The sequence below is a fragment of the Erythrolamprus reginae genome, chromosome 1 (assembly GCF_031021105.1).
Source record: "Erythrolamprus reginae isolate rEryReg1 chromosome 1, rEryReg1.hap1, whole genome shotgun sequence".
In the NCBI taxonomy this organism is placed as follows: Eukaryota; Metazoa; Chordata; class Lepidosauria; order Squamata; family Dipsadidae; genus Erythrolamprus; species Erythrolamprus reginae.
In genome coordinates, this window is record NC_091950.1 from 398,651,374 (window position 1) to 398,664,591 (window position 13,218).

At 39.8% G+C, this 13,218-nt stretch overlaps 2 protein-coding genes across 2 annotated transcripts in view; both read left to right on the forward strand.

Annotated features, from left to right (window-relative positions):
- The window catches only part of SUMF2 (sulfatase modifying factor 2), a 323,736-nt gene that overhangs the window by 199,438 nt on the left and 111,080 nt on the right, over positions 1 to 13,218 (forward strand). The gene's annotated exons all lie outside the window — the stretch shown is intronic.
- CRCP (CGRP receptor component) overlaps positions 1 to 13,218 on the forward strand; it is a 43,017-nt gene that overhangs the window by 2,145 nt on the left and 27,654 nt on the right. The window contains exons 2-4 of the mRNA XM_070735139.1: positions 2,764 to 2,800; positions 7,506 to 7,604; positions 11,106 to 11,200. Of these exons, the coding sequence (XP_070591240.1) occupies positions 2,764 to 2,800; positions 7,506 to 7,604; positions 11,106 to 11,200 (231 nt within the window). The remainder of the gene's footprint in view (positions 1 to 2,763; positions 2,801 to 7,505; positions 7,605 to 11,105; positions 11,201 to 13,218) is intronic.

The following is a 13,218-nucleotide window of genomic DNA, read 5'->3' on the forward strand; positions in this document are numbered from 1 at the left end:
TGATTTTCTGTATGCGCAATCATATTTATATATTTAAATAGGTACACATTATTCTTCTATTCATTAATGAAAATACACATAAATAAATAAAGTTTAAGTTTAAGTTTAACTTTAATCAGATTTGTATGCCGCCCCTCTCCGCAGACTCGGGGCGGCTCACAGCAATAACAATACAATGTAAAACAAATCTAATATTTAAGTTAATTTAAAAAACACCACAAAAAAAAATTGCAGTATGCAGTTAACGCATTAAAAAGTAATTACTATACCTCCAAAAGTAAATCCCAGTTAATTTATTGGTGGTTGCTTGCTCCCTTGCAGCATTGTATTGATAGACAGGCTTCTGGGAGAATAATTCAATTTAAAAAAATAAATATTCATAGGATTTCAGTGCAGCTTGATAAGAATTTTCTGATCGATAGTTACCCATAAGCAATTTATAGACATAATTGGTGATCATGCAAACAGAAAGTTATATATGTGCTGCTGTTGTTTTACTTGATTATTTCAAACTAATTAAACAGGAGTAAAAAAAAAAAGATGGATGTGGTTTGGGCGATTGTTCCTAGAATAGGGCATCAGTGTAAGGATACATTACCCAGACTTGGTAGCATCAGTATGTTGGGGATTGCAATATATTGTGGGGTTCAGAATGGCAAAACTTTTATTTCTATGCTCTTACTGTCTGCCTAGCTCTCCTGGCAACCCTGTTTAAAGGCACCGGACCAGGGTATCTACCAGACCGCCTTCTGCTGCACGAATCCCAGCGACCGGTTAGGTCCCACAGAGTGGGCCTTCTCCGGGTCCCGTCAACAAAACAATGTCGTTTGGCAGGCCCCAGGGGAAGAGCCTTCTCTGTGGTGGCCCCGGCCCTCTGGAACCAACTCCCCCCGGAGATTAGAATTGCCCCCACCCTCCTCGCCTTTTGTAAGCTCCTTAAAACCCACCTCTGCCGTCAGGCATGGGGGAACTGAGATATTCTTTCCCCCTAGGCCTTTACAATTTATGCATGGTATGTTTGTTTGTATGTATGTTTGGTTTTACAAATAAGGGTTTTTAACTGTTTTAGTATTGGATTTACATGCTGTTTTGTTGTTGTTAGCCGCCCCGAGTCTGTGGAGAGGGGCGGCATACAAATCCAATAAATAATAATAATAATAATAATAATAATAATAATAATAATAATAATTGTTTCCCGCTGGGGAAGGCTAAGTGGCTGGACCATCTACAGGGCCTCTGTGAAGAACATTCTAGCTTTAATTGAGGGATAAAGTCACTGGTTTTGCTGGGAGTTGGATTACAGTATTATTTTTGAGGTGCCTGAGGCATTGTCTTGTGGGTTTAGATAAGAGGAGCTTGTGACTCCAAGGAAGTTGACATGGCCTCATAGATGACTCCCACCCATCCCGGCTTGTGAGGGCTACTTAAGAAGTGACCTTTTCTTAGGTCTATGTCAGTGATGGAGAATCTTTTTTGGTTCACATGGTAAAAGGGGTGTGTGTAGGTATGTATGCATGTGCCAACACCCCTTCCCTTCCCTCACACGCATGCACCCCATCTCCTGTGCTGCCCTCCACGCATGGGTGCAGGCCTTACTGAAGCCTGGTACATGAAAAATAACACCCAAACGGGCAAACCGGAAGTTCAGGAAAATGCACTTTTGATTTGCTGTTGTGCTGTTTTTTGCACTCCGGAGGGTTCAGGGAAGCTTCCTGAAGACAAGGACACGGACCAAATTACCTCCCCAAATCCATGCAACATTTGTATTAAACTTGTACAGTTTGCTCATCTCCCATGCTTTGCATCCATGGAGAATAATTCTCTGTGGATCTGTCGCCCTTTTTGATTATTTTTTCTTACAATAGTTGCTGTGCACGGGGACTCAGATTTCTCCAGATGCATATGGAATGCAAAGAGCTTCAAAAGAATTAAATAACTCCACCAACAAAAGAGAATATACGTCCGTCAACAACAACAAAAAACACTTTTCGTGAAATGATTGTGTTCGTGTGTGTATGAACATAGTTGCTGTAGCTTTTCTTGTATCCGCACAATGCAATGAGAACTCGAACTCAGCATATTTTCAGAAGGGGCTCCCTTTTCTCGTCCACTCAACCAGTACATTGTAAAGACAACATTAGAGCCTATGGAAGTTTGTGGAAAAGTTGTTGAACTTGTTTAAAAGTGATGAGTGTGGTGGTTCTATTCAAACAGTCGGCTGTGCTTGACAATGCATTGTATTTTTTAAGTATGTTGCAACAGGGGACCTGAATACAGTGTCATTGTTGTAAATGCTAGTCTTCCGTTGTAAATGCTAATGATATTTTCTGCTATCCAGCTGTACTCATTGTCCGAGGATGTATAGCTAATTTGTGATAAGTGAATGTCAATTTTTAAAAAAGTAAAAGAATCTTGATTTTTTTAAAAACTCATTTTCTGAAAATAATATGAGTTTATTTGCTCTTAATTGCAATGCAGTTCAATAGAAAACAAGAGCAGGTCTCTGGCAAACTCTTGTAAACAGATTTGGTTTCAATGATCTTTGCAAATTAGGGTACACGTATTCTTACTACCAGGTTAAGTGCAGTTTTAAAACCGATTTATAAGTAAAAATCCTTCCTCAAATTAAGCTTAATTCTGTGCCCCCATATTCCTTTCAACTTTTAGAAAAAAAAGTGATGGATTTTGAAAGCGGCTTCTCCATACTTATCCTGTTAAAATATCATTGTACTTACCATCTCTTTGGATTTTGTTTCCCCATAGGAAAGATGGAAACGCAGCCCTTCTCAGCAATTATGAGGTAATGTGATTTGTAGTGTTCTGAAATGTCATATAAGGTGAATTTTGTTTTTATGACAGTATTGTAATTCAGTAGATCAGGATGGCATTCAATTTAGGGAAGATTTTTTTTCTAGAAGTGAACTTGTTCTATGCCCCCCCCCCACCATTATCTGAGGCTGAGGGCAGGAGGACACCACCTCCTTCACGATGTAATCTAGGTTAGCCTTGTAAGCAGTGTTCCCTCTAATTTTTTTGGGGGGTGGGCGGAAAAGTATAGTGTCTGAGCGGCAGTCCTTTCGGGACTGGGCGGCACAGAAATAATAAATAAATAAATAAACAAACAAACAAACAAACAAATAAATAAAAAACCCACCCTGTTTTGCCTCAGAATTTCAAAATAAAATACTGTACTGTGTGTCTATAACAGTGAGCTCATAATAGGGCAACTCTATCAATATCAAAATGCCACTTAAATAGTTGAGCTAGTTTCAAACTAGATTTTGATTTTCTTTCTCTCTTCCTTACTCCCATTCTTTTTCTTTCTCTTTTCCTTCCTCTCTTTTTTCTATCTGTTTCTCTCTCTTCCTTTCTTCCTCTCTCTCTCTTTCCCCCCTCACTCTTTCCCTGTCGGCTTCTGGGCAGGTTTGGAAAACTCTGAGTTGATGATGATTTTTAAGTGAGCGATTGCTCACTGCTCAGCTTAGAGGGAACTATGCTTGTAAGTGTTCTAGACTGGACAATCCTTTCTGTTTGTTCATTTATTTCCTTAATTGGTATCTCCTCATTTATTTCCTTCTTAAAAGACTGGCATCGCTCTCTGCCTTGTGTTTAATAATTACACCAGATGTACATCTCCACCCCATGTCCAGTCAACGAAGCAGTGGAGGTGATGTGCTGGTGCCTGGAGGCTGTTAGGGCCTGGATGGGTGTCAACAGACTCAAACTCAACCCTGATAAGACGGAGTGGCTGTGGGTTTTGCCTCCCAGGGACAATTCCATCTCTCCATCCATAACCCTGGGGGGGGGATTATTGACCCCCTCAGAGAGAGTGCACAACTTGGGCGTCCTCCTCGATCCACAGCTCACATTAGAGAACCATCTTTCAGATGCGGCGAGGGGGGCGTTTGCCCAGGTTTGCCTGGTGCACCAGTTGCAGCCCTATCTGTATCGGGACTCACTGCTCACAGTCACTCATGCCCTCATCACCTCAAGATTCGATTACTGTAACGCTCTCTACATGGGGCTACCTTTGAAAAGTGTTCGGAAACTTCAGATCGTGCAAAATGCAGCTGCGAGAGCAATCATGGGCTTCCCAAGGTATGCCCATGTTACACCAACAATCCGCAGTCTGCATTGGTTGCCGATCAATTTCCGGTCACAATTCAAAGTGTTGGTTATGACCTATAAAGCCCTTCATGGCATTGGACCAGAATATCTCCAGGACCGCCTTCTGCCGCACAAATCCCAGTGACCAATTAGGTCCCACAGAGTTGGCCTTTTCTGGGTTCCATCGACTAAACAATGTCGTTTGACGGGTCCCAGGGGGAGAGCCTTCTCTGTAGCAGCCCCGACCCTCTGGAACCAGCTCCCCCCTGAGATTAGAACTGCCCCCACCCTCCTTGCCTTTTGTAAACTCCTTAAAACCCACCTCTGCCGTCAGGCGTGGGGGAACTGAGATAACTTCCCCAGGCCTATATTGTTTATGTATGGTATGTTGTGTGCATATTTTTTAAATTATGGGTTTTTAGTTTTAATTATTAGATTTGTATTGTACATTGTTTTTCTATTACTGTTGTGAGCCGCCCCAAGTCTACGGAGAGGGGCGGCATACAAATTTAATGAATGAATGAAGGAATGAATGAATAAATAAATAAATAAATAAGGAAATTATAGAGTTACTGTTACATAATGGGAATTATAAGGCACCTTGGGAACCCTACTGTTGAATGAAAGTAGATTCTGCAAATAAAATGTTGTATTTATGTCCTAAAATATCCGTTCTAGTAATAAATAATTGATTTAAAAGGGTAGCCATAAAAGAGAGTGGCCATAATTTAAAATGTAGCCATAATGGAGGGTTGCTAGATTGTGCCAGATGAATTACAGGTCTGCAAAAGGTTGCTAATTTCCTTTGTTTAATAGTGATAACAAAAAAACTCCTTCAAATTAGCTGAAATCAAGAATGCTTAAGAATATTAGCCACAGAGTGCAGTAATGTGCAAGCTCCAGTTATACTACTGAAAGAAAATCTTGAGCTTAATACATTCTTGGAGGCTTCTTTTTTTTTGTAGTTTTTCTGCCCATTTTCTTGAGGATGCATTTAACTGATTTATAGTGACTGTACTTAAAACAGGATTTCACTGGGGTAATTTGAGTTTAAATATTTGGAAACTAACTGGCTTATTGGAAAGGATTTTCCAGTGTCTCCTAATACTTTTTTTCCAGGTATTTAATTTATACGAAAAAAACTTATATCGCTGTCCAACTTATATACAATGACACCATGTAATAGTATGTAGGAATGATTTTGAGGGACAGGAGGAAGAGTCCCAAGCTAGATAACTGTCAAATAAGAGGCAGCAGGAGCAATGAGGACATGCCATATGCTACGAAATTGTTCTGTCGGGCTCTCTGGTAGACTCCTCCCAAAAATACACAGGTACAAATTTCAGACACACACACGTTTGAAAATTCAAAACAATGTTCTTTATAATGAAAATTCACTTAAACTAAGCCCTCTTTTGGTATAGCAAAGAGCACTTGTCTCCAAGCAAACTGGTAATTTGTACAAGTCCCTTATCAGTTCTGTGATACTTAGCTTGCAGCTGTGAGGCAATGCACAGTCTTTCTTCTTTCATAAAGTGAAACACACTTTGCTCTGGTTTAGTTTCAAAGCGGGGAAAAATCAGCACACAAAAGTCAAAGTCAGTAAAGCAGTCACGAAACACAACAATCAGATAATCCTCCACAATGGCCAAACCCACAGGCTGCTATTTATAGCAGCCTCACTAATTACCACAGCCCCACCCAACCACAGGTGGCCTCATTTTATTTGATAATAATCTCTCAGTTGTTGTTGCCTATGCATCGCTCTCTGCATGGGTGGCTGTATCATTAACTCTTGTTCTGAATCCAAGAAAGAGATGGAGAATTGATCTCCTTCTGAGCTGTCTGCCACACTCTCCTCCTCCCTGTCACTTATGTCAGAGGAGCCTTCATCAGCAGATTCCACCGGGGGCAAAACAGGCCTGCAGCATGTGGATGTCTCCCCCACATCCACAGTCCTTGGGGCAGGAGCTGGGCCAGAGCTAACCACAACACGAAATATATCTCATATATATCTCATACATCTCATAAACGACCCTATTGGATTTCTTGGATTATTAAAGATGAGGGGGAAGATATATTCTTTCAGACTTGCAAGATTCTGTTAATGTAATTTTGCCATAAAGTTATAACTTGAACTTCTGGACTTGCATCTTGCCTTGAGTACCTGGCAAGGCTGATACCTTGGGTAAGTGAGTGACTCACAGGGACATAATAAAACATAAAATAACCACAAAACCTGCATAAAAATAACTCCAGGCCCCAGAAAAACAAATCTGTGCATCCACATATACAGTAGAACCTCTGCTCACAAACGCTTCTGACCACAAACAAATTGGGTTCCGACCAAAAAATTCACAATTCCTTCCCCCCCAAGCCAATTTCCCCTTCTGTGCCATTTTCTGTAAGGTTCGGGTCACAGCCAAATCAGGTTGTGATCAAAGTTATTATTATTATTATTATTATTATTATTATTATTATTATTATTATTATTTATTAGATTTGTATGCCGCCCCTCTCCGAAGACTCGGGGCGGCTCACAACAGTAATAAAAACAATATAGTAGTGGAACAAATCTAATATTAAAAAACATATAAAACCCTATCATTATTTAAAAAAACAAACAGCACATTCATACCAAACATAAAACAAAGTATAAAAAAGCCTGGGGGAAAGGTGTCTCAACTCCCCCATGCCTGGCGGTATAAGTGAGTCTTGAGTAGTTTACGAAAGACAAGGAGGGTGGGGGCAGTTCTAATCTCCGGGGGGAGTTGGTTCCAGAGGGCCGGGGCCGCCACAGAGAAGGCTCTTCCCCTGGGGCCCGCCAAACAACATTGTTTAGTTGACGGGACCCGGAGAAGGCCAACTCTATGGGACCTTATCGGTCGCTGGGATTTATGTGGTAGCAGGCGGTTCCGGAGGTACTCTGGTCAAATGCCATGTAGGGCTTTAAAGGTCATGACCAACACTTTGAATTGTGACCGGAAACCGATCGGCAGCCAATGCAAGTGTTGAAGAAATGTGGGCGAATCTTGGAAGCCCCACGATGGCTCTCGCGGCTGTGTTCTGCACGATCTGAAGTGGAATGAATTATGATTGTTTTCAGAGGTTCTACTCTATTGGGTTGCAAGTTCAGTTTAGCCCAATATTTGGGGAAAGAGCCACTTACTTAAGGCCTTTTTAGAATGCGAGATCGGTAGGAGTATGCAACATCGAGCATTTTTAATGCAAGCCTCTCAGGTGAGAGGGGTAGTGTACAAATTTAATATATGAATAAAAAATATTTCAGGCATGAGTCCTCAAGATGGCCTTTTACCACATTGCTACTTTAAAGTGGTCTTCTGCTGCACGTTACTGCAACATTCTGGAGATGTTTAAAGCTGTTCCCTCCTTCCCAGGTCTACAAATTGTTGACCGATCTGAAGCAGCAGTGTAAAGAGCCTGGGAAAAGCAAGCAGAGTGTTGGCCAGCAGAATCTGAACACAATCACATATGAAGTAAGTACGTCAGAGGTAGGATTCAGCCGGTTCTGACCAGTTCTGGAGAACCGGTAGTGGAAATTTGGAGTAGTTCGGAGAACCAGTAAATACCACCTCTGACTGGCCCCGCCTCCATTTTCTCTGCCTCCCGAGCCCCAGCTGATCAGGAGGAAATGGGGATTTTGCAGTATCCTTCTCCTGCAATGGGGAGGGATTGAAGATTTTATTTGTTTGTTTGTTTGATTGATTGTTTGGATTTCTATGAAATTCGTATTTCTACAAATCCCAGCGACCGATTAGGTCCCACAGAGTCGGCCTTCTCCGGGTCCTGTCGACGAAACAATGTTGTCTGGCAGGACCCAGGGGAAGAGCCTTCTCTGTGGAGGCCCCAACCCTCTGGAATCAACTCCCCCCAGAGATCAGGACTGCGCCCACCTTCCTTGCCTTTCGCAAACTCCTTAAAACTTGATTCCCCCGGGCCATTCCATTTTATGTTTGGTTTGTCTGGGATGTATGACTGTTTTTTATATTAAGGGTTTTAACTGTTTTTTTTTAAAAAAATCATTGGATTTGTACTGTGTTTTGCTGTTGTGAGCTGCTCTGAGTCTCCGGAGAGTGGCGGCATACAAATCTAATAAATCTAATCCAATCTAATCTAAGCCGCCCTTCTTCGTAGACTCAGGGCAGCTTACAAAAACAGGGATAAAATACAAAATACAGCAGAGTGAAACCCAAACATAAAACAAATACTAAGACCCCAGATTATTTAAAAACATGCATTCATATTCATTCTAACCACAATCTTACATTCATATCATCGACCAGAGCAAGATGCTAGTGCTCAATGGCCCCAGGCCTGCCAGCAAAGGTGAGTTTTTAGGGCTTTGGGAAAGGCCAGGAGGATGGGGGAGAGCTGATTCCAGAGGGCCGGGGCTCCCACAGAGAAGGCTCTTCCCCTAGGACCCACCAGCTGGCATTGTTGGCTGATGGGACCTGGAGAAGGCTGACTCTGTGAGACCTGACCGGCCGCTGGGATGTATGTATATTACAGTATCCTTCCCCTGCCACCAAGCCACGCCCACTGAACAACACGCACAGAACTGGTAATTAAAAAAAAGAATCCTACCACTGAAGTAGGTAAAGACATGAGGAAAAATCTCTTGTTTTATTGCATTTTCCTTCTCCATCCCACTTCCCTACTTCCATGAACAGGAATATTTTGTAATCCTGCTATCTACTAAAAGAAAAATTCAAAGAAGTAGCACAATTCATGTTTTCCTGTTCTTATACAACATGAAAGCCAGGTGGATTATTTTGGCCCATTAACACTCTCCGCATAACTTACCTCACAGGGTTTTTATTCTGAGGAAAATAGGAGGTGGAAGACATGGTGGATACGTTCACTGCCTTGCATTATTTTTTTTTATTAAATAAAAGGGATATATAAATAAAATATTTCCCAGAAAACAGTGATATATTGGTGAAATAATTTTCATATTTTTAAAAGTAAAATATCTCTATAATAGTACTGGAATAGCTAGCATAATAATAATAATAATAATAATAATAATAATAATAATAATAATAATGATAATATGCAGTCCTAGATGCTTGGAAAGCACCCGACTGGTGATGAAATACAAAATCGAACTTAGTGATCTCGTTTGCTGTGTTGTATTGACATAATAATAATAATAATAATAATAATAATAATAATAATGGAAGAAGAGAAGCATGCATTAGCTGACTATGTGAAGGAGAGCAAAGAGTCAGCATTGATAGAGGTCAACAATAGGAAGCTTCTCAAGGTGAAGCAAACCAATGATTAGTACAGGAAAACTGTAACACAATGTCGGATGGACAGTTGGCGGAACAAAGCATTGCATGGCCAGTTCTTGGAGAAGATTGAAGGCCAGGAGACAGCAGAATTGAGGAGAAGCAGCTAGAGAAATTTGCAAAATACGAAGATCTGAAAATCGAGCTGCAACGACTCTGGCATAAGCCAGTGAAAGTGGTCCCAGTGGTCCTTGGCACGCTGGGTGCAGTGCCAAAGGATCTCAGTAGAGATTTGAAAACCATCAGAATTGACAAAATCTCTACCTGTCAATTGCAAAAGGCCGCTTTACTGGGATCGGCAAACATAATTCGCCGCTACATTTTGCAGTCCTAAGTGCTTAAGAAGCACCCGACTGGTGATGAAATATGAAATCCAGCATAGTGATCTCATTTGCTGTGTTGTATTGTTGAAATAATAATAATAATAATAATAATAATAATAATAATAATAATAATAATAATAAGTCTAAGGAGAAGGGTAGCATAGAAAAAATTGAATAAAATAAATAAATAATAACAACAACAATAATAATAATAATACAGGTAATCCTCGACTTATGACCACAATTGAGCCCAACATTTCTGTTGTTAACTGAGAACTTTCCTTTTAAGACCTTCCCTGCCACAGTTGTTCAGTAACTCACTGCAGTTGTTAAATGAATCTGGCTTCCCCTTCGCTTCTCAGAAGGTTGCAAATGGTTTCGACATGACCCCGGGACATTGGAACTATCATAAATACAGTTGTCAAGCATCCACATTTTAATTACATGACCGTTGGGATGCTGTAGTCACTTTTTTCAGAGCCTTTGTAACTTTGAACGGTGATTCAATGAATGGTTATAAGACAAGGGCTACCTGTAATGACATAATAAGTGGATAAAAATATCAAATCCAGTCTAAATATTGACTGATTCTGTGATGGATAATCTTCTATTACATCCGTCCATCACAATATTTCATTTCCTAAGCCTTAGTATCATATTCTGTGATAATTTTGCTTGTCCTTTTTATACACTGCTCAAAAAAATAAAGGGAACACTTAAAAAACAGAATATAACTTCAAGTAAATCAAACTTCTGTGAAATCAAACTGTCCACTTCGAAAGCAACACTGACTGATGATCAATTTCACATGCTGTTGTGCAAATGGAATAGTTGTGCAAATGAAATATTCAATGAGAATATTTCATTCATTCAGATTTAGGATGTGTTATTTGAGTGTTCCCTTTATTTTTTTGAGCAGTATATTTCATCCAGCTTCAGTGATATGCATTATCAGATGAGGGATTATTTTGCCATCCTAAAACTGGATTGCCTGTGTTCCAAATGTGGTTAAAAACTTTTCTATGGAATTTCACCCAATTATTATTAGGACTTTTTTTTAAAAAGCAGGAGACAATGGAGCCTCCTTCCACCTTCCCACCCCCAATCAAATCACACTATTAAAATCTGTTTGCAAAACGTTTAAAATATAGCAACATGATTATAAAGAAATAAATAGCAGCTTTGGCAAGCTCGTTGCTCTTGCTGCAAAACGAACCACAAAGCAAAACATTTTGACTTTACCTTCCACAGTAATAATGTTATTTGCAGTATTTGAAACTAGGAAAAAAAGAAATCTCTCTCCCCCCCTGCTCCATTGCAGTGGGAATAATATGGAAAATTTCTTTTTCTGCCCTTCCAGACACTGAAATACATCTCAAAGACACCATGTAAGTTCCAGAGTCCTGAGATTGTAAGAGATTTCCTCTTAGCAGTGAAAAATCACAAGCTAACAAAGTAAGTTTAAAATTACACCGTGCAACAATGGATTAGAAATGTTTGCTTTGGATTACATATATCACAACTATTCATAATAATATTGTTGAATTATTAGTTTTCATAAAAATACTTTCAGCTCAGATCAGGAGATCCTCTGGTGTTAGGGACCAAGAAAGTCAGCTGTAATATGTGTGATATTCCTCCACTTGTGATTTTGCTTTTATCCATGTTTGCTGTTTTCGTTAGCTATGTAGTATATTTAATAGTAGATGTTATTGTATGCTGCCCACATAAAATCACTGTGTGAAATAGGCAGCCATATAAATGTGATAAGTTACTTATTTGTGAGAAATCCCAAGTAATACTTTACTGTATTTGAAGTAAAACAGTATTTAATCATACAAAAGTGAGTTTAAGATTAAATTCAAGGAGCCTCAGTAAATACTCAATACTTTGAAATATGAGACAGTATAAGTCCTTATTTGTTAACTGTGGCCAAAGTAATAATTGATGTATCTAAAAGGACTTGTTATGAAGGAACCTAAAATCAATTTGTCAAGATTGTGTTAATGATAGGATTGTCATCTCTAAGTGAAGCAGTCACACTTTATGACTTCATCACTTAGCAATGGAAATATTTATTAAATTACAGGTACTCCTTGATGTATGACCACAATTGAGCCCAAAATTTCTGTTGTTAAGTGAGACATTTGTTAAGTTAGTTTTCTCCCATTTTACAACTTTTCTTGTGTTCTGTCGGCTCTCTGGTAGAATCCTCCCAAAAATTCACAGGTACAAATTTCAGACAGATACACATTTGAAAATTCAAAACAATGTTCTTTATAATGAAAATTCACTTAAACCAAGCCCTCTTTTGGTATAGCAAAGAGCACTCGTCTCCAAACAAACTGGTAATTTGTACAAGTCCCTTATCAGTTCTGTGATACTTAGCTTGCAGCTGTCAGGCAATTCACAGTCCTTCTTCTTTCACAAAGTGAAACACACTTTGCTCTGGTTTAGTTTCAAAGCAGGGAAAAATCAGCACACAAAAAGTCAAAGTCAGTAAAGCAGTCACGAAACACAAGGATCAGACAAACAGATCAAACACAACAATGGCCAAACCCACAGGCTGCTATTTATAGCAGCCTCACTAATTACCACAGCCCCACCCAACCACAGGTGGCCTCATTTTCTTTGATAATAATCTCTCAGTTGTTGTTGCCTTTGCATCGCTCTCCGCATGCGTGGCTGTATCATTAACTCTTGTTCTGAATCCAAGGAGGAGCTAGATAATTGATCTCCTTCTGAGCTGTCTGCCACACTCTCTTCCTCCCTGGTCACTCATGTCTTCTTGGTCAGAGGGGCCTTCATCAGCAGATTCCACCGGGAGCAAAACAGGCCTGCAGCATGTGGATGTCTCCCCCACATCCACAGTCCTTGGGGCAAGAGCAGGGCCAGAGCTAACCACAACATCTTGCCACAGTGAATTTAAGTGATTCATTGCAGTTGTAACTTGGTTGTTAAGTGAATCTGTCTTCCCCTTTGGTTTTGCTTGTCAGAAGGTCATAAAAACTGATTACACGATCTTGGATATAGCAAAGATCATAAATATAAACCACTTGCCAAGCATCTGAATTTTGATCACATGATCATGGGGATGCTGCAGAGATCATAACTATCAAAAATGGTCACCAGGTCACATTTTTCAGTGCTGTTGTAACTTTGAACGGTCATTAAACGAATTGTAAGTCGAGGACTAAGTACTTAACAAGAGAGCTGAGGTTTTAAGTCTACTATGTAATGTTTATTAAATATTTCACTTATTAAACTTTTATCCAATGTCAAGTTTAATTTATGTTTGCAACTTGCTTTTGGGCCTTCTGGCTGTAAACAAAATTGATTGGTTTAAATTAATATTACGGATTAGCAATAGAGAGAAGGACTGGGGTTATCTATCTTTGCGTGTATAACAAAGAACATTTCTCCTTTAAGAGAATGTGCATTGGGAAATGTTGGCAATCTTCACATTATCAGGA